The sequence below is a fragment of the Siniperca chuatsi genome, linkage group LG24 (genome assembly GCF_020085105.1).
Source record: "Siniperca chuatsi isolate FFG_IHB_CAS linkage group LG24, ASM2008510v1, whole genome shotgun sequence".
NCBI classification, from domain to species: domain Eukaryota; kingdom Metazoa; phylum Chordata; class Actinopteri; order Centrarchiformes; family Sinipercidae; genus Siniperca; species Siniperca chuatsi.
In genome coordinates, this window is record NC_058065.1 from 14,759,141 (window position 1) to 14,784,556 (window position 25,416).

General features: G+C 40.7%; 1 protein-coding gene and 1 long non-coding RNA gene across 9 annotated transcripts in view; one reads left to right on the forward strand and one right to left on the reverse strand.

Moving 5' to 3' along the window:
- LOC122872287 overlaps nucleotides 1-10,888 on the reverse strand; it is an 80,397-nt gene extending 69,509 nt beyond the window's left edge. For 3 of the 4 annotated variants that reach the window (XR_006377068.1, XR_006377067.1, XR_006377066.1), the window contains exons 1-2: nucleotides 10,825-10,888; nucleotides 7,785-7,918 (exon numbers count right to left, since the gene is read on the reverse strand). This is a non-coding gene — a long non-coding RNA (uncharacterized LOC122872287). Of the gene's footprint in view, nucleotides 1-4,120; nucleotides 4,196-7,784; nucleotides 7,919-10,824 lie in introns of all 4 variants that reach the window. The other variant, XR_006377069.1, reaches the window with a different exon arrangement.
- LOC122872283 (potassium voltage-gated channel subfamily H member 7-like) overlaps nucleotides 3,401-25,416 on the forward strand; it is a 78,390-nt gene continuing 56,374 nt past the window's right edge. For 3 of the 5 annotated variants that reach the window (XM_044188292.1, XM_044188293.1, XM_044188294.1), the window contains exons 1-2: nucleotides 3,401-4,112; nucleotides 5,027-5,257. In XM_044188292.1, coding sequence (XP_044044227.1) covers nucleotides 4,037-4,112; nucleotides 5,027-5,257 — 307 coding nt within the window. In that variant the 5' untranslated portion in view covers nucleotides 3,401-4,036. The remainder of the gene's footprint in view (nucleotides 4,113-5,026; nucleotides 5,258-25,416) is intronic. The other 2 variants (XM_044188296.1, XM_044188295.1) reach the window with 2 other exon arrangements.

Genomic DNA, 25,416 nt, shown 5'->3' on the forward strand with positions numbered 1-25,416 from the left:
GTGCTAGCATGCTCCTGGCTTGATAGTGTGTTATTTGTTAGCTCGCCAGCTACACTAGTTTAACACTAGCGATATTCAATCATTCATTGAAACCTTTATTTAAACTCAAAGAACCATTGAGGTGGCCCTCGTTTGCAATGATGTCGAGTTACATGCAAGTTTCCTGACTATTGAATATATGAATATGAATATTTCCCAAGAGGCAAAGGGTCTTAATATTTCAGTCTGATAGAAATGATCACTAGGTTGCACAGCTGAACTCATAACCACAACAAATATCTCTTCTGAAATATTCTCAAACCCTCTAGCTTTACTTCAGAATTCCCTCGTGTATTACCACCAAGAACTACATCCCTCTTGCATTGTTTAATTTCCACTTAATTATTCATTAAACCTTTAACAGCATCTTAGGAACATAACTTAATTTCCTTCTCTTACCGCGACTCATAAACCTGGCTGGTATGATGCAGTCTCATAAAGGGCATAAACAGATAAGTGATGTTCCAGATAAATGGAGAGTAAATACAGTTTTATCTATTTATAGCTTTCACTTCCCATAAACCACTGAGCCTCCTTGCCAGTAGCATCTGGTAAGAGATATTCAAGGAGCACATGGAAACAAGAAGACGTGAGCACACTGGTATTATTGTCACTTCTCAGAAAATATCTGCATAACACGCTGCCAGTAAGCTTCTCTACCAATTGGTGGAGCACATTTTGAGTTGTGCAACATTTGTTGTACTTAACTCAACCTGATTGAGCCACCTCACCCAAAATAAATCCCCATGCTGCACTGTGGTTTTCAGAACCAGATCTTTTCATGTGGCTTGTTTCCAGGAACTTAGCATCAGAAAACCTGCTCCTGGCATGTGGCCTCTTAATGGTGGAGTTTTCAAAGGTAATCATACACACATATATATTTGTTAACCCTGTTCACCATCTGAGTTTAGTGTGTTAGCATTCTAACATTTGCTCATTGGCACTAAACACAAAGTACAGCTGAGGCTGTTGGGAATGTCATAAGTTTTCCAGGTATTTGGTGATAAATCAAAAGTATTGGACAAATTAACATTTTGACCTGAATAAAAGGTCAGGGGGTCATCAAAAAATATTACAATTAATCCAGAGGGGGATATTCATTTCAAATTCAAATCCACAAATGACAGGTGAGACGAGGGTTAAGCCCAGGGACCTGTCCACTGTGCTGAAATGGACCTGTAGGTTGTAGCTGTCTGTAGCTTCCCAAGGCAATAATGTGTCTGTTTCCCCAGTTTCCCACTGGTTTTATGTTGTAACTAATATAAATTAATAAATATTAAAAGTCTAAAATTGAGGTGTGCGTAGAATGAGCTTTTAGTGCAAACATATCTCTTTTAGGTGGCTTTTGAAATTGTCTGAGTGAAGGTTTTGTTTGTCTTGCAGAAGAGGAGATTCCCACACTTGCATTCAAGAAATTTCAATCCGGCTTTTTCCTAATCCTTTTGCTAGTCAACATTTTCAACAATTTTGACTGCAATACTAAATAGTTGTGTCTAAGTACATGTGTCCTGCAATATCCCAAAGAGGAATTCCTGCATATCTACTGTACTGAACTACAGTAATAAACAAGCTGATTTTGATGTGTGTGTGCAGGAGCTACATACTTCTTGAGGCTTATGCTCTCCTCTGTGTAAAAATGGTGTTCGTCACTTCCAGCTGTCCATTCAGTGAGCATATTATGAGCTAAAATACAATTAATTAATGTTGTCACTCCCTTTAATATGAATATGACTCAAGGGCAGGCCTACCCTTTACTGTTTCACCGCTGTGAGTCAGTGAGTCGTGCTTGCTGTGTGACAGAGACAGAGAGAGGGAAGAGAGGGGGAAATGAAAGAGAGAAAAACAGATTTGTGTTGCGGATTAACTTGTTTTTATGGATTCAGATATCATTGCAGTGTTAACTGTGATGACAAATTGGATGTGGGCAACGAGATGCAGATTAGTGCTGATAAAAATGATAAAGCAGCCAATAGAATCTCTGCAATAGGCAGTCCGCAAGCCGCAGGGGGAAAAAAATAACACATGCTGTAGCCGAAGAAAGCTGTCGGTGTATGACAAGGAGAAAAATGTTGTACAAAGGCTGCCTTCACATGGAATCTACTGTAGCCATTGTTTAAACAAAAGGTCGTAAAAGCAGCATATGCCACCTTCTCTCCAAACCAACCCCCCACCCCCCATCTGCTTCTAATGGGGATCTTTAAATAAACAATTAAATGATCTAATGCTCTGATCACTAGATGGGCAAGTGCAAAACAATGACAATTTCCCAATAGGAATCCATAAAATAACAGTGTACATTTACTCAAGTGCTATACTTAAGTACATTTTTCTGCTCAACTTCAAATATTTTATGCTTTTTCTATACTTCTAGGCTACTCTAGTGCATGTCAGAGGGAAATATTGTTCTTTTTATTTATCTGACAGCTGTAGTTACTATTTACTTTGCAGAATATGAGTTTATACAAAACATATGATTAATAAATAAAATATGATGCATTATTTTAGAATAAACTCAACGGGCTATAAATCAGTTAAAATTAGCTCATCGTAGACCAACATTAAAATGCTGCCTACAAGGCATCACAATTAATAATAGGCCTACTGCTTATAGCGAAACTGTCTTGTAAACACAAGGGCTCAAGTTCAATGCCCACAATCTCTCATTTTGTGTCTTTCAGTTCCAGTTTGTCCTATGTCCTGCTGAAGTGTCCTCGAGCAAGGCGTTGAGCCGACCCCCCGACTTCTCACTCTGTATAAGCCGCTTACAAAATGTCTAAATTGTACTGATACCACCAGCAGGAGGAAAAGTGAAATGCCTCGACAGCACCATGGCCAGCGCCTGCTCGTGCGGCAGCGGGCCTCTTTTCCTCCGAAGCAGTGACAGTGGAGCTCTGTCACATTTTATGCACACAATGTGTGGAAAGCAAAGCGGGAACTCGGGGCTAGAGAAGACATTTAAAACACGACCGTCCAACCCATTCGTGCTCTAGGGCTCTCCATTAATGAGAGAGGCGATACACCTGCGTTTCCTGCCCTGACGTCACCCCTCACAGCACTGTTGGGCTCGTGACTCCGAGAAAAGTCACAGGTGTGCCGAAAGTAATCACTCATTAATGTCAAAAGTCATGTTTCATTACTCGCCGTCATGATTTCTTGCCTTTGTGTCAAATTACACTGCTGTTCTACACCATTCGCATCATAGAATCAAAGTAAGTCTTCAGTTAAGTTAAGCTAGCTAGCACTCACTAAGCTACCTTAATTTTAAACGCTATGTGACATCGATAAGGTCGGAAATGAACGGAGAGACGAGGTAATATTTTGTCCAAGTTTGATACGATAAGCTAGAAGGTAATTACAAATCGTCCATGCTGCTTACTATAAACCCGCTCATGAAACAAAACAGGGAGTAGTAAGCTAACATCGCTGTAACGCGTTACAGTATCCGTTACAAGATAGCCCTGCCTCTACTATCTCTACGTCTGCCGCTTTGTCTACGCATCCATGTGGGTTTTTCCCTTCGCAGTGTTGGTGTTGCGCCTCTCCGGTCTGTCATCCTCTCAGCCATTGGCCTCAGAGACCATCCGTCCTCCCTTCTCAACAATAGACCCCCCACGCGCACACACGCACATCCACTCACGCGCCGACACAAACGCGCACAGTGCTTTCGAGGAGCGACGGGGAAATGTTGGTTAAACTGCGGTTTACCGACTCCTTTCTTTTCCGCTTTACATCGGCGAGGAGCGCTGGGAAGCCTCTGCGATGTCTTCAACCGGGAACGCAACGGAGTTGAAATAAGGGAAACACGAGGGTGTCGGGTAAAAAATAGAGGGGGGAGATTTTCTAAGGAGAATGACTGACTGGTGACAAAGAAAACGGGGAGCCCCTCTGGCTTCGGTTATCACCCGCTAGAACTTGACGGAAGGCGTTTTGGGGGACCGGCTTGCTCTTACTTGGACAGCCAAAGATTTTTTATCATCATTATATTTGAAGGGGAACCATGCCTGTCCGGAGGGGTCATGTTGCGCCTCAAAACACATTTTTGGGAGTAATTATTCGGAAATTCGAAGGACAAAGTGAGTACCTTTCCCTGGTGTCCAGTGCTGTGTGGGTTGTGTTGTGCTGCCTGCCTTTTGTCTGCGGTTGGTCCTGCTGCATCCTGAGAACAATTATTTAGTCGTTAGGAAATCGCCTAATAGGCCTTTTTATAATAGCAAGGGTCCCGATGCAGATAGGCTACAATGGACTAATTTTATTTTTCCAGTGATTTTGCTAAACTATACGTCAGAGGTCCATGAGAAGTCATAAGTTAATTATCCTGCTACCTTATCAAGCACCCGGTTTGTTTTACAGTTCTGTAGTGCTGTAGCTACTCTCCTGCTCCAGTGGAAATTGTAGTTTAAAAAGCTGAATATGAGAAACAAGGATTATGGGATTTAATTACTTTCAGCTCATATCCCAAAAATACCGTCTTTGCCCTTATTAAACCCTCCAGTTATGTTTAGTTTTCATAGATTTGCAGTGCTGTGTTGCTGCACACCATGCTGGAAGCCTATTGAATAAAGCAAAGGAGTAAACCATCATCACTTGTGCCATAAATCTGGTTTTACAGCTGACAATGTGGGCTTTCCTCTCATTTTTCTATTTTAAATAAAATGTCATATAGAATGCTACTCCGATCATAGACAGTGCAATAATCAAGCTTTCATGATCACATGATTAGTATAAACAAGTATAAAGCAGTCCAGCCTGTTTGTGATAATCCCATGTTAGCCCATTACACCCACCTACCTGTATTTATATTTTTGTGAAATGTTATCATTTTTTCATATTCTTTCATATCCCTGTTAATGTATTTATTGTTTTAATGTATGAATTGATATAGCCACATGTTTAATAACAAGTAAACATTGGTTTTGTTTAGATGATATTCTGCCCATGAACAAATTAATATTCTTCCTCCCCCAATTTCTCCTTTACCCCTTTACAGATAAGAAATTCATCATAGCCAATGCCCGGGTGCAGAACTGCGCTATTATCTACTGTAATGACGGCTTCTGCGAGATGACAGGCTTCTCCAGGCCAGACGTCATGCAGAAGCCGTGCACTTGTGACTTCCTGCACGGCCAGTTCACCAGCCGGCACGCGGTGGCCCAGGTGGCCCAAGCGCTGCTGGGCTCAGAGGAGCGCAAGGTGCAAATCAACTACCACCGCAAGGATGGTGAGTGCTGTGGGCTGTCTGTGTGGACTCAGGTGGCATGTACAGCACATGGCATGAAGCTGTTGCAATAGTCTTACTTTAAAATGCACACTGGCTGAACTACTGAAGCTCTTTCACTCCCTCTCCAAAAGTGATCATCATGTTTTGGTCTCTTTTCCACCGTTAGACTTAAGTATGGTTGAAAAACACAAGATTTGTGTTACAGTGTTTGAATTTGGTTTTGTTGTGTGCTGCACAAGACAGACCCACCTCGTGTTACTGCAAGATACATAGATGTGGGATAAATGTGTGAAAGGTGGCTTTTATAATGTCTAACGCTCTAGGTACACAGTGGGTCATTTTTAGTTCTGAGTCGGCTCTATCTGGAGCATTTTGCAGCAGCAAATCACTGAGTGCACCCATTTAGAACCCTGAGGGGGGGAGAGCAGCTGTGAAGGTTTCCTTTGCTGTGAAGTCCAGTTTTGAAATGATGCAGGCGCTGGGTGGCAGGGAAAGATGTTCATTAGCCTGCACTGGATAGGGCACCCTGGGAAGGATGTAGCTCACTTCCCTAAAGACTAATGTGAACATAGTGAGGTGCGTGATTTCTCTGCTTCTGTTCTCATCATCTCCATAAAAATAGCATAGTTGTTGTACAATATAGTGTACACAGATATCGTTCTGCATTCATTCAGCTAACTTACATTTTCTAATGTTAGCATTTTAACATCCTGCTCATATTCACAGACCTGACAATTGTCTGTGACTGACTGACTATCTGTAAAGATTTTCCATAGTTTAGATAATCTACTGGCGTGCATATGCTGCTCATGACTTGGCATCATGGAGAGTTTATGTGGTGACCTCTAATAATGACATACGTATGTATTCAGATGATTAAGCCTCCTTGCATAACGCTTAATGACTGGTGAGGTTTCACTATGGCACAAATAAGGATTAATAGTTTTATAAGACCAATGTGGTGATCACCCATGTGTGCTTGTCTAGTGTTATTGTTTGTGGTGTTTATTGTATGTTGGAGGACCCCAGTGGAAATAAGCCATAGGCTTTATTGTGTTTTATCCTCAGTGATTGTTAAAACTGCAGTGTCAGTTAATTTTTAATCAAATAAAAATCAATCAACAGCACTTAAGCTGTACCCCATGGGGTACGGCATTTTTTTCATAACTTTACAGCTGAATGTACAACAGTTGCTGCCGCAAACTCTTCTAAAGACAGCTTCAGGAACTCTGGGTCAGTGGTGATGATGTGGTCTTTAAAGACTGACTACTTGTGTGTGTGCATTTGTAATTCATACTCGGGCAGGTGTAAGAAAACCCAGAGGTGGAGAGGTGACGTAGATTAGGTCGAAGAAGGTTTACAGAACAGTTACAAATTATAGTATCCTTGGAGACATAAATGTGTGGGGTCAAAGGTCGAAAGAGTGAGATAAAGAATTGAATGCTTGCGGGAATAGGCAGAGGGAGATGTCAGCATATTTTTTGAGATGGCTTTAGCCTGTGCCCCTTGAGACTGTCAATATGCAACCCATAGCCTTGTTTTATATTGTATTTACTGAACTTTAGCCTGAAAAAGCACCATTGGAAGCTCAGTCAGTATTGTAAGTACTACAATTTCCTTGTGCTTTGCAATGCTAAAGATGAGATCCTGCCCCTGTGACTGGAGTTGCAGTCTTATTTTATGTTTGCCACAAATTTCACACCAAGAGGTAGAAATGAACTAATAACATTTACTCAAGTACCTGTTCCGTCTTGTACAACTTAATATTTTTACAGGGAAATTTTATACTTTTTACTCCACTACATTTATCTGACAAGTTGCTAGTTACGTTGTAGATTACAATACCATTAAATCATTTTTGGCTGCGAAAATTTCATGGCAATATTTTTCTGATGATATTAGAACATTCTTACAAATTCTCACCAAGGAAGTTCTTATAACAAGTTTCTTGTGTGATGATAAAAGATGTGGTTCCCACAATGTACTCGTAAACCGACCAGAACATTGCATAGTTACAAGCACCTTCAAGGAACGTTCTCCAGATGTTCTGTGACGGTATGTTTAAAAATCAGCACGCAGGAACCATTAGTGAACACTCCCAGTAGTGAACGGTATTGCTTAACAACAAGATTACAAGCGTTATGTAGAATCCTTCTGGGAATATTTGTTGAACTAATTAACCAAACAAAAGTGTTCTTTTGAAGGCTATAAGACATGGTAACAGACAACAACATTAGGGGAACCAACCTTTGGGATGAGTAATGTACTTTCACTTTTGATACTTGAGTACATTTTTCTGCTACTATTTTGTCACTTTTAGTTAACTTAAGTTTTGGATGGAGGACATTCACTCATATTCGAGTATTTTTATACTGTGCTATTAGCAAGGTAAAGGATTTAAGTACTTTAAACTCGACCATAACAGGTCTGACACCTCTGTAGGCTGGTATATTGTCAGCCAAACCAAGCTGGGGGTTCAGTCTGCATCGATCCGCTGAGCAAACAGCTTTAATGAGGACACAAATACCTTCATGTTGCATTGATCTTCAAAACCGGTGCATTGGAGAGGGGAAATCAATGGCGGCCGAACGCCCTCCCTCCACTGGCTGACCCACAGGAGACTTGAATAAAAAGAGCTGGAGGGCCTCTGACTGTCGGACCCTGCAACGGGGGGAAAAGGCCTCATTACCATTCAGTATGCTGTGCTTCTAATTACCTCAGTGTTTTCCTCTCACCTGACTCAGAGCTTCTCCAGGGAAGGTCATACACCTCTTTCAACAATAATCTCCTTTCCATAATAAGCAAGCATGACTGTACAATTAATCATACTGTAAATCTTAAAATCTTATGTTATTGTATATCAAAAACTTCTAGTACGCATAACCATTTATAATCTTTGACTGCGCAACATCCATGTGATCAAACTGAGCAGTAAATTGAAAAAGAATGGTGCACAATTAGACTAAGGCAGTACTAGCTGTCTTATTTTAAGCAATACTGCGATTTAAAAAAAAATAAATAAATAAATGCAGCAGTTAAAACCATGTGCAAGAAATCCAGGAAACTGGAAGATATAATTAAATTAAAAATAAAGGATTTCTGGTTGCAGATGTAACTACTTCTCTCCCTATCCAACAGACACACATACATCTCTCAGCCCCTATCTTTATTGTCTCCTGTATTGGAATTCCAGGGGAAATGTCATTGCGGCAAACTGATTGCTCTCCTCGTGGTGGACCATTGGGGTTTCTGTGAGGCAATCTTCTTCTTTTTAATCCTGCGACCCAGGGTCTGCATAAACGCATTGCCTGCTGCCCTTTACAGTCCGTGAAGGAGATTCTGCTCGTCAGCACAATCTCTGGCACATTCTTAATGCTTTATGATTGGTGCCTTTGCAAAACCGCTGGCCCTTTTGCCTTCCAGTGCACATATCTCGACGACCTCTATAGGAGAAGTAGCTGTCATTAAAGTTGCAAAAGTTTATCCCAATGCTTGACATTTAGATTCTGTTTACTGCACTTGCTTCAAGAGCAATCTCTTAAAGTCGAGAGGCCAGCTATTCTCAAATTTGACTTTAGTGTTATTATGATTTTTGTCAAAGGCCACACCTCACAGTTTCACATATTGTCATATTAAGTGTTGTCCCATACTGCTATTGCTCATCTTTAACATGACTGTGTTGACAGATGTGATTTTCCAACAGTATAAATACAAAGAGATTCCTGTAAATGTCTTTTGTCATTTTTCATAGCTTAAAGGTCCAGTGTGTAACATTTAGGAGGAGCTATTGGCACAAATGGAATATAATATTTATTTAAGTATGTTTTCATTAGTGTATAATCATCTGAAAATAAGAATTGTTGTTTTCCTTAGAATAAGCCCTTTATATCTACATAGGGAGTGGGTGTCCTTCCACGGAGGCCGCCATGTTGCGCTGCCATGTTTCTACAGTAACCCAGAACAGACAAATCAAACGCTGGCCGTTTTGCGAGTTTCGCGGCCACCGTAGTGTCTCCTACACGCTCAGAAGGGGAGGGTGATGCGAGCGGTATTCACATGGTTGCAAACTAGAATTTCACTGCTATATGCCACTAAATCCTACATACTGGACCTTTAAGTCTGTATGTAGTGTGAGTGACGGTTATGTTTTTAATGAATAACCTAGATATATTCTCTGAACAGTGCCTTTTCTCAACTCACTCAGCACCTGGAAAGAGAGTGATGCATTAGTGCTATTTTGCTTTGCTGTCATCATTCTACATTTATACATTTTAGTCTTTGTTTCCATTCGTGACAATGGGGGGAAAAAACAAGCCTGTGTGAGAGAACAAAAGGATACCGTAGTAGTCACTATGCATAATGTAGTGTGTGTAAGATATGCAGACTGGTGTTTGTGCGCATGCTGTATGTGTTTTGGTGTGTTTGAGACAGATGATGACAGAGAAATTTCACATAAAAGCAAATGTCAACCAAATGCGTGCTGGACAAATAATTGATTCATAAAGCATGAGCAAACCAAATTAGCCAGTAATTATTTCAAGGACAAATGTACAAACAGATTTAGATTGGATACGTGTGTATAGTCCATCACTTTATTTATATCTATCTAATCTATCTATCTAGATTATCTAATCTATCTATCTGAGAGAACCCGGGTTCATATCCTGGATGAGCTCCCAATATGTGGCTGGATAGCTCAACTAGTAAGTCACAGGACTTTCACATGGGGAAAGCTGGATGACCATCATCCAGTGTGGAACGGCATGACCTACCTACCTGATGATGATGATGATGATGAGTGAATGAAATACCAGTGTGGAATACCACAAGCACAATCTGCACAAATGAACCAGCTGCTAAGGGATGGGACGCCACTGAATGGCTTACCGAAGGGCGTACAATCCTGATCCTGAAGGATCCTGCAGGGTACAGTCCCATCCAACTATCGGCCAATAACCTGTCTCTCCACAACATGGAAGCTCAGGCATCATCATGGCTAAGATAAGTGGGCACATGGATCAATACATGAGCAAAGCACAGAGACACACCAACCTGTGCACTGCCTGGATTGATTACAAGAAAGCATATGACTCAGTGCCACACACATGGATCACTGAATGCTTGGAGATGTACAACATCAACAGGACTCTAAGAGACTTCATTGCTAAGAGCGAGCGAGACATCGACTCACTGACCCACACCACCAGGATCTACAGCGCTGACATTGGGATGTCATTCGGGCTTGAGAAGTGTAGTCGAATTGTGACAAAGAGAAGGTAGTCCACACAGAAGGTCTCACTCCCAGAAGGAACAATAGCAGACATTAAGGATGGCTACAAGTACAAGTACAATACCACAAGCAAATGGCAGCCTCGAAGAGGTAACAAGGAAAACACCAACTGCCAAATACGAGTAAGGCAAGTCCTAAGAAGTCAGTTCAATGGCAAGAACAAGACCCAGGCAATAGACAGCTACGCCCTGCCAGTGATCAGATACCCTGCGGGAATAATAAGGTGGCCAAAGGAAGGGATACAGACCACAGATGTTAAGACACGAAAGCTCCTCACCATGCATGGAGGGTTCCATTCCAAATCCAGCACCCTGAGACTGTACGCTAGCCATAAGGAAGGCGGCTGTGGACTAGTGAGTGTGAGAGCCACTATCCAGGATGAAACATCCAAGGTCCAAAGTACATCAAAGATAAGGCCCCAACAGATGACATGCTCAGTGAATGTCTCAGGCAATGGGGAACAGAGGAAGAGGTGCTGGAGGAGGGACCATCATGGGAGGACAAACCGGAACATAACTGAAGTGGCAGATATCAAGAAATCCTACCAATGGCTAGAGTGGGCTGGACTGAAGGACAGCACAGAGGCACTCATCATGGCTGCACAGGAACAGGCCCTGAGCACCAGAGCAATAGAGGCCCAGATCTACCACACCAGACAAGACCCAAGGTGTAGGCTGTGCAAAGAGGCCCCTGAGACAATCCAGCACATAACTGCAGGGTGTAAGATGCTGGCAGGGAAAGCATACATGGAGCGCCATAACAAAGTGGCTGGAATAGTATACAGGAACATCTGCACAGAGTATAGACTGGAAACCCCGAGGTTAAAGTGGGAAACACCTCCAAAGGTGGTAGAGAATGACCGAGCCAAGATCCTGTGGGACTTCCAGATTCAGACTGACCAACCAGACGACATGGTGGTGGACGAACAGCAGAGGAAAGCCGTTGTGGTTGACAATACTAAGTGATGGCAACATCAGGAAAAAGGAACATGAGAAATACCAAGGGTTCAGAGAAGAGCTGGAGAAGGTCTGGAAGGTGAAGGTGACAGTGGTGCCCGTGGTCATCGGAGCACTCGGGGCAGTGACCCCCAAACTGGAGGAGTGGCTACAGCAGATCCCTGGAAGAACACCAGACATCTCGGTCCAGAAAAGTGCAGTACTAGGAACAGCAAAGATACTGCGCAGAACCCTCAAGCTCCCAGGCCTCTGGTAGAGGACCCGATCTCAATCACAGTACTTACTATTGCAGATTTATGTAACACAATGATTCCACTTGTACCTAGTCACTGAAGTGGGTTTTTTTTGTGCTAAACACAGGTATCGTGCTGGTGTATCTAAAGTTGATTCCTCTAAAAAATACATCTCCCCTGTCTCTGTCAATTTCACTCAAGGAAAGGAAAGTTTTTCTGGATATTTTTTTCCCTATCCTTATTTCAAATAGCAAAACACAGCTGTAAAAACATTTCTAAAACCTTTATATTAGGGCCCCGCAATGAGGGGAGATAACTTTCTCTGATATTTTGTTCCATCCAGAAACATAGCAGATTAGATCCAAAGATGTCATTTAAAAAGTCAATGATTACTGAGGGACTGTCGCGTACAGCATCATTTGTTCAAACTGCAAGTGAGAGCAAAAGGAAAAGACCTACGTACTGTAATCATTTACCATTCAATTAGCCCTTGACAAAGTCTTTCCATTATATTTTTTTATATTATAGTAAATGCTGGAATATTTCCATATTGTCAGATTTTGGATTTGGGTTCATTTCCTTCTGGCAGGGTTTTGTAAAAGATAGCAATATGGCATATTTAAGTGCTAAAGCTTCACAGTGTAATTACACACTCAAGTTGTGAGAAATTGGATTTGCAAGGTGAGATGATCTCTTTATCTAAAGCAAATGATAAAGCAATAGCTAGCCAAGAAGCACAACACCTTATTTTTAAAGACCACCTGTTTCAGACCTTACATTGAACAATGCACTGTAGTTAGTAGCGTCAACTAACGCTACAGTCAATGCTTCTTATTCTACAGTCTTTTATTTGTAATGAATTCATCCAGCACTGTAAATACATCGCCCAAGTTAGAGATTAAGCAGAGATTAAACACCCTTGTCTTAATGACAGCTTCAAAAATCACTGAGTAAAAATAAACTGTTCTAACCAACGCAGCACATATTTACTTAGCAACAGTTGCTCTCTCCATTTAGTGACTGAAATAGAATAATCTCAGTGTCTTGCTTTCCATACTGAAAAGCTGACGCTCAGGGTCCTTTTGGTGTATCAAGAAATCCATAAGATCAATATATGATAAAAGCTCTCACTTGCAAATAGCAAATGAGACTGAAAATGTCATGCTATAAATAAATTAAAGTTGGTTGTGCTTCAGTGATGCTTACTGAGATTAGGGTTTTTTTTCCCCTCACCTTTTCAATAATGAAAAATAAAAACTATAACAATACCTCACTCTGGGGACTCAGATGTTACACTACAAAAGATTTAATTGATTAATTTGCACATTATTTTCTCAATAGTTTTGTCTAATAATGACAAATGCTCATCGAAATTTCCCAGATTTCTTCTTTTGTCCAATTAACCAAAACCCAAAGATATTAATTGTACAATCATAAGACAAAGAATAATAGCTAACCCTTGCATTTGAGAAGATGGGGAAAAAAAGCTTAAAAAGCTACTCAGTAAACAGCTCTAATCTTGAACTTGGCCCATGTCATTTACTTTCCCAGTGAAATTATTTGATTTATTTAGCCTTGTTTTTAAAAGAGCACCTGGGTGCATTTAGCATTGCACTCATAGAACATTGTAGGGCTCATCAAAGTCCAACCTGCCCCCCATATTACCCACGATGCAACTCGACCGTCGACAGTTCTGTCAGAGATTCGGGTGTGCTATGCTAGTAGCGGCAAATGTAGCCTGGAGCCTCTTGCCTCAAGCAGAGATGAGGAGCAGGCTACAGAGGTCTGGTACGCTCACTTCTAACTCCACACCCCCAGATTTCTTTCATTTTCAAACGTCTTCTTTATCAGACGTCACACACAGCTCCCTCTGGAGACACTAAAGGCTTTTTACACATATGCAGTAGTATTCCTCAACACCTGGAAACAGACACTGATGTGTAAAATCGGGGGAGTTACCCTTTTAAGTTACTTAGGCAAAATTATTGAAACAAGTGGAAACTCCATGGAAACCAGCTGAATTATTCCCAGTTTTCTTTCAGACATTAAATTTGATATTTTTTGCTAGTACTTCTCCTGTGTGCACTGACGTAAAGACGAGCTGCTGTAACAGAGTTTCCCTTTGGGGATCAATAAAGTATTTCTGATTCTGATATATATATTCTTGCAGTGTAGATGCTGAAGATGCAACTCCAGTACGTTGTGCGTGTCAGTGGTGGGAGTAAGTCACACATGTGCAAGTCTCAAGCAAGTCCCAAGTCACTGTGTTTAGACTCAAGCAAGTCAAATCGAGTCACTGCTAAATGTCAAGCAAGTCAAGTCACTATGAAAGAAGTGCTAAAAACAAGAGAGAAATGGGTACAGTGGCAAGCAATGTTATGAGAGAGCTGCACGTTAGTTAGTCTCTACAACTAGGGATGCGTATGGTTAGAATGTTACTAATACAAATACCACTATGGATAGTGCGTATCAATACCAATACTTTATTAATACTCTTACTTACTAATACATGTTAAAATTAGTTAAAAATTATCAGTACTACTTTTATATTCGTTTTGGCAAAAATATTTATTTAACAAAATAGTTTTGTTGATATTGCTTTCCACTCTTTTGTTGATATTGTGGATACATCCAAATACATGTAGGCCTAGTATCGGTATCAACACAGTCAGAGAAAGTAAAAGTGTGCGTGTCTCCTGCCGGGCTGCTGAGAGTGCTGTCATCAGCGGAGCAGAGAGCCTCGGTGCAGCCCACAGACAGCTGCCCTGCACGACCGTCGGGCTACCTTATCACTCTTCTCCACTTCCATCACAGTTAGTTAGTTTTGTGGTTTGTGGTCATTTTGAGACTTGGTATTGATATCCGTGCAAAAACAGTCATCATTACGGATGAGTCCACCTCCTCCTCCTTCACGGCAGTGCACGCTCATTCCAGGCGCCACCCCTCGCCTAAACCAAACGAAGTATTTCCATTGTCCGGAGTTCATGAGAAAAATATGCCCTTTGAATGGGTTGATGAGGCAGAGATGCAAAGCAAGCACTTTTCTATGGTTGCCAATCGCAGATAACTATTACTAGACTATTTTCTGCTGTGGATTGTGTAGACTAATAGCCTCCATCCATTAATTTAGAACACTGAAATTTTTATACTCAAGGAAAACTACCATATTGTTTGCCTGATCTAGCAGGAATGCATTTGTCACACAGTTGATTAGAGAGAGGGAGAGTGGTTGAGTTACATTGACTTTGAACTAGTGAGGGACCACGAGCAGAATTATCACGCAGCTGTCTTGAAAATCTGTGAATTCATACGCTGATTTTCTCTCGAGCTTTATATTACCCAACCGTTTCTAATTCAGACAAAAAAGCTTAAGTATAGGAGAATCCTTTTCGACATGCTTTCAGATCCTCGATCCTGTCTTGTATTGATTTCTCCTGCTTGACACTGTCCTTGAAGCCTGTGTTGCACGCACCGCACTAAAAGTCACCCAATCATGTTTCAAAACGGTAACTGTTCATGCTCAATATCTATAAAAATGCAAATAGACTATTGAGCTTAATAAAAACTGTCAAGTCCTTTGCCAAGTCATGAATACCAATTTGAGTCTTTTGTCAGTGTTGGTCAAGCAAGTCTCCAGTCCTCAAATTTGCGACTTGAGTCTGACTTGAATCAAGTCATGTGACTCGAGTCCCCCACCTTTTGTGTGTTGTGTGAACCATTCTTAAGAATAATAAATAACTAGTGAATGAGGCTCTATAGTCTCAGAGGAAGCCAGGCATGATGACTGATGATGATATGACTTGGGTTGTTTGCCTGAAGCGGCCTGACTTTGATGGTGTGACTCTGGAAGGGAAACCATTCTCTGTTAAACCAATTCTTGTACATCCACTGCTGTGCAAACAAGATAAGCTCTTATTCTGTTCATGCAGAGTCTTTCACATTCTCAGGTTAAGCTGTGTTTGAGAGCATACAGTGGACAGCTTGTCTGTGAAAGACACATGCATGAAGGGAGATAGGAGAGCAGATGCAGTGGGGGAAAGAGTGGGGGCAACACAAATACAAAATTAGGCACATAAATGAGAAAGACGGATGCGGGGATGTAGGAAGGAGCATTCGTCCTAAACTAAGTTTGACGTGTGTGACTGAGGGATGAAGTGAGTGAGCAGGCAAGAGAGAGTAAATGAAGGTGTCACACAGAGAGAGAAAACAGGTGCATCTGAATATCAGATGGTTTCTTCCTTTGCAGGAACACCCTCTTGAATCCAGTCCAGCAGCTTGAGAGCTGCTTCAGTTTTGGATGGCCCTAGTTCTATCTCCAACACCCTCGGTCTGGGGGGGGGGGTAGACTAATACCATAAATGATCAAATGGATAAAGGAGTTGCTTGGCAAATGGTGTGTGACTTTGATTACGGCTGTCCAGCTCGCTCTCATCAGTTCTCATGAGCACTGTAATGAGCAAGCCCCCCACTCTCAATCTAAAGTGACATGGATAGATTCATGTTGCAGCAAGGGCTTCGATTTCCTCTATGTTCATCCCTCACAGTGGATCTCATTTATAACGAGTCTCTTCAATGGCTTCTCCGGGCTGCCAGCAAGAAGAGGCTCCAGGATTAGATTGGTCATTTACAAGAAAAACAGATCTGTAGGCACTCTCCTTGGCTGTTGCCATTATAAACTTGAGTGCTTTAAAACAGACCAAGTAGGGGGGAATGTAAAGTAGACACATGCCCCTGCTGTACTTTTCCAATCACTATTCAGATGAATTTTTTTCTCCTGTCTGTTACACCCTCACTTTCCCATCCCTGTACAAAAAGAAGAGTCTCTGTGTGCAGTACAGCATAGTGTTGTCCTGGCAACTGAAAAAGCTATGATATATCACTGCAGCTCTCAAATTCATCCTGGCATGACTGCCTATGGGGCTCAAAGCTGGAGAGCAGAACAGACTACCCAGTCACACAATCCTGAAACTATCATCAAAAGCAGAATCTGAGTCAGTTATTTGCCAAGTACAATTAGACTTAGTGATGCTGTTGTACAGCCTTACTGACTTCACAGGTTCATAGACATACCCAGTATAAGAACAACAGGATCGCATACACTGTAATGCAGAACGATGTGAAATGCTGTGAAAAGTGAAACAATAATCATTTAAATTCATGCCTATTTGAAATGAATTGCTACAGTAAAGGCCAACCCACATAGAAAGCGTCTTTAGAAGCGTTTCTGACATCCATCATTCACCCGACTCATGGAACAGATACACTAACATTTTATTTAATGTATCGATTCACATGCGTGAGATGGTGTCACCCTGGGACCCCTGTGGAAACAAAAAAAAAAACCACACAAAAAAACCTGCGAATAACAAAATTTATCAGGGTTGGTTTGAATTAAATATTTACCATTTACTTTTAAAGATTAAAAGCAAATGTTGCAACCTTAATTAGAAAATAGTACCCATGTCCTCAGACAGATAAATGATTTGCTGTGTTTCACCTGTTTGAAACCTTGCACTTTTTAACAAGGTCATTCGGATCAATAACCCATTCCTTCCCCTTTCCGTGGCTTTCCTGTTGAGTTATTCTTTACAGTCACAGATCTTGACATGTTCTCAGAATTCATCCCGACAAGTTAGTATCAAGTCATTATCAAGATGTTTGTCTTCAGAAAAAAATCAAACACCCTCAAACAAAAATCATTTAAGAGCTGAAGAAATCCAACACTATCTGTACTGAAGTTGAAATGCAATGTAAGTAATGTCCTCTCAGTTTGTGCCATGTTGCATCTAATTGACTTTGATACATTAGATTTTTAATTAAAGCATTCATACACAAACATTTTACAAAGATCAAAAAAATCATTGTAAGTTGTACAGATTGCTGTTGACATATCAGCAGCCATGTAACTGTCTGATATACAATATTTTATGATTGCCAGTCTCAACCACATATACCAGTTTAACCTCAGCTTGTACTTATGAAATCTATTTCACAGCCATGGTTTGCAGGCACCGTGCCAGTGAATAAATATAGGTCATTCTGATGTTGGATCTATGGATTAAGCCCACACACGCTGCCATTATGTGATGGTATTACCGCAACCTGACAGTAAACAGTCTTACAGCACCCTCCCCCAACCTGCTGCGGTTCAAACACCTCGCTGTGCAGCTCGCCCTCCCCCTTTTGTCTCCTCATTCTTGCTTTGTAGAGGGGCTAACACCCACCCTCCACAGCTGTACACCAGACAGGTCCGTGCATGGGAGATACCATTCATCCAGCCGGTATCTGAGAGATAAATGATAAGCTGGATGTTGGCAAGAAAGATTATATAGACTTTTTTAATGTTAAGTGTCTCACGCGAGTGACCCCCCCCCCCCCAACCACTCATATTTGTCAGTATGTGATTTCAGACCATAATCCCTGCTTTTCTTTCATTCACAGATTGGATATGAGCACATCTGTGAATGAACAGCCATTCATTTTTTTCCTGTCGGGCTCTTTCATTCATCAGATCACGCTTGAATGTTTTCATTTATGTGGGCGGTGTTTAACATTTGGTCAATTTCTAGATGGATTTGTGGAATGAAAGTATAAATATATCTATTTTATCTGCATTTTTCTCTCCACGATACTGTATGTTGCTTGGATTTTCAGAGTTCTTCAATCCTCCTCCTCGGCATAGTGGCAGACCCAATGCTTGGCAAGGTCATTTATATGTTGTTACTTCAGTACCTTCATGCCCAGGCCCCGCAGCAGTCAGTGTTTGACCCTTTGAAACATATGACTCAAACATCATTTCTACCAGCTGAATTAGGTGAAAGCCTACGTTCATGAATTTGCCCATTTTTAGAAGCCCCCGACTAAATGCCAGGCAGGGATCAGCACGCTGCGGCGCCTGCAGAGTCACTTTGATGGAGATTGAATCAGCAAGCCCTTAGAGTCCGAGGGGACAGCCTACGGCCACTGGCCTGTTTCATCACAGCTAGTCGTACTCTCAACAGAACCTGACATCTGCAGATTATCAAGGCGTTGGACCACGATGGTCCAACTCTGACATTTCTCTAAAGCTTCTGATTTGTCTTTGTCCATTTGAGTGCTGTCTGTCCAGCTGAGACACCAGGGCTCATATTGTTCTTGTATTTTTCTTTTTCTGTGGGCAGACGGATATATATGGATTGCTGATTCCTTGACAACTTGACAAAAGTAATTTAGTATTGCAGTGCTGCGATGAGACTAGGGTGACAGGAACTGGAGCCTGTCATGCTTTTACAGTGTTTTTTTTAAATTTTTTTTTTTTTTTAATCGAATTTGTTTCAGCATCTTTAGGAGCACCCACAGTATATCCCAGTGATGTTGTAATTGCTTTTGCTTGTACATGTCATGCCCTCTTCTCAGCCTATGTTCAGTCAGCTCGGTCTCAGAAAATTAAATAAGCTTTATATTGTTTGGATCTAGCCTATAGTGTATTTGATTGAGAAAAAAAAAATATGCATGTTCTGGGCGCCAGAGTATTCACAGCTTCATTGTCTACCTCTTGAATCAAGCCAGGTGTCTTTCCCAGCAAACATTGCAACATTGTATGGCTGCTGTCTAAACCTTCCCCCAAGACATCCCCTAATGGTTCAAAAATAGTTCCAAAATGAAAGCTGAACCGACACCCGGGACGTTACCTGGCCATCCTCCCTTGGCGTTCCAGCAGCGTAAAAATATGTCCTTAGCATAATCAACGGGCCTTTTTAGTGATTCTGCAGAGGTTTATGTGTACAGTATGCATTTTACAGCTTTATACATACTATATGTCTAGATGAGTAGCTTAATGTAATGTGTTCTAAAATAATCCAACAGATGTCTTGGTCTGACCCGGACCTCTGTAAAATGTTTTTACAACATGTCACATTCAAAATAATCCTGATAATCAACAAATCATAGGCTATATGCACAGAGCAAACACAGAAACAGCTGTTAACACTGATAAGACATATGCAATCATTCTTACAGAAACACACTGAGTCAGTACTGACAAGCATGGTGAAATTCTGAAAAGTATTTTAAGGGTTTTTGAAGTACAATCTAGGCGCACCATTATTGAGCGTGGAAAGTACGACACCATGTGACCATTTAACCAAAACTGGACCAAACCTAATAGTCATTAGGAGAGATTGACACTTACAAGCGCATATCTGTATTTCAAATATGAGCACACATCAGCGATTTCATTTGATTTTCATGATTTCAGTTTTCTGTGCATGTTGTGGTTTTTGCTTTCCGACCAGGACCACAAAAAATCTGGAATGTTTAACCTATAAAAAACAAGTAGACATCTGTTTTAGAAGAGACCAAATAGTCATAGTAAGAGTCTAGTCTATAAAGATTGACTTTTATTTTCCAACACGTCTAATTAAGTCACTTTGCTTTGCAGTATCTTGTTTGCTGCACGATCTGTCAAGTCTGACTTTTTTCCACATTCATAATGATAAACAGTGTATTTATGGCACCATCACAGCTTGCTGTTTGACAGAGTCCGCAGAGCCTTCCATCACCCACCATGATCTCCCAGATAACCTTTTTGCAGTGACGCCGCATGGTGCCCTAAGCTTGAGACAGATTATTCCTGTTAATGCTGCTATACAAGGCTTTGTTGTATTCAATGAATTGCTTAGGACTTGCTCCATGACCTTAGATTAGATCTCCTCACTCACCATCACAAATCTGATGTAGCAAGTCAACAAAAAGTACAATTATGTTTTACTTACAGGCATAATGGGATTTCAACATTTCTATTAACAGGGGCAATGCGCTGACAGCAAGCCTCTTTTTCCTGTTGCCAGGTATAAAAATAATACTACAAAGGCAAATAAAAGATGCCATCATATCATAATAGGGCACTGGTGAAAACAATCACATTTCAAGCTATTTGTTCTGATTCTTAAAACAAATTAAAATGTTGGAATAAAAGCTTAGTGTAACTTCAATCTGGTTTACCCAAGCTTAATCTGATATAAGTCTCCATTTACACTCATACTCCTCATCATGAGGTTGGCAGCTGATTCCTATGCAGACAATTAAGATAACTTGGTAGTGAGACATGTCAAATAGCTAAAATAGCAGCATAATGTATTGAATCCAGCAACGTCAAGACTGAGAGTGAGGCATGAATATAAACAAGATCTCCACAATCAAGGACAGACATTAAAGATGATCTCCATTGTGAGTCATCTTCTGCTTCTAAAGCAGTTAGTTTGAATTTATTTGTCTGTGTATGAGATCTCGGCCTGTTCCACAATATTCAGTTTGGATACACTCAATTTTCTACACTGTTTTCATGTATTGACATTCAAATGATTTTAAATGCACTACATGCGACACTTGAAAACAGCACCATTTTAAATTTTCTTTAAAAAGTCATTTAACAAACTGATTTTTAATTAATGAATAATCTCAGAATGAAATCGAAACCCTACTGAAGGTATTAAATCCTTGCTTGACTTTGAGTGCGCCCGAATATCTTGTCATCTGATCATTTAGTGGACTCTTACCTCATGCAACGTACACTCAGATAATGGGAAGTGTCTTATTCATGGATGCTGGAACAGGACGCAGTGACCTTGAGGTTTGTGTGACTCAAATATGTGATCTTCTGTTTAAAAAACAGTCTCCCTAAATAAGAGACACTCTTGCCGACATTATCTAGTCCTGTTCAAAGTCATTATGGACTGACAACATCCGGCCACAATGTGCAGAGTTTAATGGAAATTTGGTAGTTTTCAACCTGGACCCTATTTTCGCATGCTTTTGTGTCTAAGTCACTAATGGGGACAACAAGTTTAGAAATTGGTCCAGAGTGAGTGAGAGCGCTGCAGCCGGCAGCCACGAAACGGGCTGCTATGTAATTCTTCCGGACAATAGCGCACTGTCAATAAAAGTTCTTGTTATTGCCACTGACAGTGGCACTGGCTCAGACTGTTATAAGTGTCTGACAACATTATAGGGTCCAGGTTGAAAAATACCGGTTTCCCTTTAATGCCTGAATCTTTTTCATCATGTACTCTCCACATTGATTTTTGTCTTATCAAGTTTTCTAGTGCAGGCAGTATTGGCAGCCTCTGCATCCTCAAAAGGCTGCAGTGTCACTACACCCACCAGTCCTATCAGTTTAGTCAAGGCAATTGCACAATGCCACATGATAGTAGAGATGCAATGATATGGATTTTGATCCATAACTGATTTTCTATAATTCATTAGCTCTTGTAACATATACCAATGCAGATATATTACATTTTCTTAATTTTTGTAAAGGGTTTTGTTGTAATTGTTCAAAGCACTGTAGAGGTATTGAATAGAGGTAACACGTTGAGCACTGAAGTTAAAGAGTAATGCCTTCCCATGGGAGCGATAACTTAGAGCTTGGGATGAGTGTATAAGTGAAAATGATTTTCAGTCACTTGCAGTAAAACATTTCTTTTCAAAAGCCATGACATGTTAACACCAGGATGTTTGGTGTTTGTAGCAGTGAAGCAGGTGATGTATTTCACTTTACTCTCCACAGTTAGATTAATGGAGCAAATGGGGGCTTGGTGTGTAGCATGGTGGACATTTTCATTGATATGCCCATTGATGAACAAACGTCTGTGTTGCAGTGATTTGACATGTGACTTTTGGGTTACGGTACAGTCTCTCGAACCACCAGGCCACCACCACTTAAGATATTGTATCAGGGATAAGGTAGCGCTCTCCCTCTTGGATTAGAAAGCTGGCATCTGAGTTAAACAGCTCTTAGTACAACTGAATGTTCCCAGGGGAGGAGGGGAACGGATCACATTTCCCTAGAATGGAAGGCAAAAAAATAAGCCTTCCTCCCTCTGAAAGAAGGTAATTTCTCATATTTAACATTTTTATTTTCTCCACCCTAATGAACTTACCCCAACAGTATCAAGTTAATGGAATTACTGTATATTTTCTATCCCTAAAACAAGTTGTTTTAGTAAGTAACTTTACCTCATTTTCAAGATTCAACGCCAGATTGAGTTACTTGTTAGATGAGCATTCTGCTACACATCATAATCATTCACAAAATGATGTCGTTTTGTTCACCTTCTGATGTAAAGTCAAAGAGGAGACAATAATAGTGCAGCAGCGACTGACTCACAGCACTGTTAAATGCTGACAAGCGGGCGCAGGGTCAGAGAGCGACCTGGATAAGTTGATTTGATGACAATTAGCCGCACCAAGCTGAACAGGCTCCCCGCTAAGTTAGAAAGAGAGAAAAGCAGGCAGGCAGGGAAACAAGGAGGGAGATGTCACCATAACCCCTCAAGCAATGTAGCACCAACCAACAGCTCCCTGCTGCCGGAGGCTCAGCTCACATCAATGTCACTCACTTGCATGCATGCACACACCTAACTACGTACACACACCATGTCTTAGGCCAGGGCAAAAAGCACATGCTGCAATTTAAAATGATTTTGACTGCGATACTTTTGGCAGCAGTTTCTCCAAATGAGGGCTATTAAGATTCCCATATGCCACTATCCCACAATCACTGTCAGACACAACCAGTCAGCAGATGTTAAACTGGTGTGTGTGTGACAGAGAGCGAGGAGAGGCAGGACTTGACGGAATGCATTTTAACCGCACGTACTGATCTGTGTGTGTGCTGCTCTTTAGCTACCCTGCCACTGTGAACAAGTGCACGTTGAGCTGCATTGTCTTAATTATTGATAGTGGAAATAGAATCTAGTGAAATTTCCAGCATCTTGAAACTAGAACTCTTCTCCCTGCACCGCCTATGAGCAAACCCTCTCACACTCAACAATACCTATTTGTTCAATAATTTAACTTTAATAATAATTTAATGTAGTTGTAATAACATACAAAGAAATATGGCTTTGCTGTGATGAAATAATGGAGCAGAACTTTAGAGGGATAGCTTACCCACAGTGTTCAAAATGATCTGTCCTCTCTCTAGTAAATCCAGGGCAAATTACAGTTTTGGACATATTACTGGTAGCCAATGGTGGAAAGTAAATTTTGGGGTACTTCTGAGTATTTCCATTTTATACTACTTTATACTTCTAGTCCACTATATTTCAACAGGGAAACATACTTTTTTCTCCAATATATTTATTTAATAGCTATAGTTAGTTGATTTTACACACAAAACACATGATCAGTAAACTACGATGCATTATAGATTAAAGCCCCTGCCTAAGCACAGGTGTGGTGAGCTATGTAGCTGATTAGACCTGCTGAGGTTGGACTTGCAAAGCTGTTCTATGCTGGGATTTACGTGAGGTCACCATATACTAATAAGAATGATAAAGTTGTAACTTTTCCTGCAACAAAACGTAACAGGAGAGTTTAGAACTTCAGAAGACCGTGAACTTCTGAAAAGTATTTTTTTCACTTTGCTGCACAAGATAGTAACCTAATACTGAAAGTGGCCATTCCGGAAAATGAGTATAATTACTTTTGATACTTAATGTTAGGGTTGCAACTAACGATCATTTTCATTATCAAATAATCTGCCGACTATTTTCATGATTAATTGATTAATCGTTCGGTCTACAAAACATCAGAAACTAGTGAAAATGTTGATCATATTGAGCACAACGTGACATTATCAAATGTCTTGTTTGGTCCGACTAACAAATAAGTTACAAATTCTCACATTTGAGAAATTGGAACCAACCACCTTGGCATTTTTGCCTACAAAAAACGGTTAATTCATTTATCAAAATAGTTGCTGATTAATTTTCTTTTGATCGATTGATTAATCTAATGGTTGCAGCTCTACTTTAAGTACATTGTGTACAAATGTGTTTTTCTTGTTGTTCCTTGACCGTGATGTTTGAGCTTCTCTGTGCAACATGATGTACACCCAGTTTGTTTTCACATTCATCTGCTGAAGGGAAAAGTTTCTCTCTGCTCACCTTAAATCTGAGTTTAAGATGTATAATGTTTTGACATCACAACTAGTTTGGAGCCAATCATGGTCCAATAAGCAATTTACACAAATGTGATGTGGAAACTTGAAACCTCCAGGTCACAGACACTGAGAATGGACTTTTCAGAGAAGTTGGAGACATCTTACGTCCAGCAGTTAAACGTTTGAAATGAGACATGTTTCCATGTTCCTTATGTAAATGATCTGAATACTGTCTTGAATCAAGTTAAATCTAAACTTAAATAGTTTATACAGACATATAAAGGTGTGGACCTTAGTTTATATGGTGACATTTATAAAAATACACAAAACTAAAACAAACGCATCACTGCTTAACTTCAGTAGGATAAAATGAAAGTGAGAAGAAAATGAGGGGAGTGCATCACTTTTACCACTGAGTAGTGAGCCCTCAAGCTTCAAATGAGGTTGAACTGACATAACCTTGATAGAGTGTAATTAATATAATTTTCAGAAAAGAATGGGGAGGTGGCAAAACGCACAGGGTAAGTGAACTGAGGTGAATAGGGAGGTAATTTCATAGTTGTGTGTTGTGCTGGATGAAGGCCCAACTCTGTGGGAACAGTTGGTCAGTGGTGTATCGGTGCAATATAAGAGTGTCCTCATCTGAACTTTGTCCTGACGTCCAACAGTGGTGCTGCTTTCAGTCCAAACCTCAAGGTCAAACAAGCCAAAAGAGATCTTATGCATAAAAAGTCACCTTCATTGTGTTTGTTATG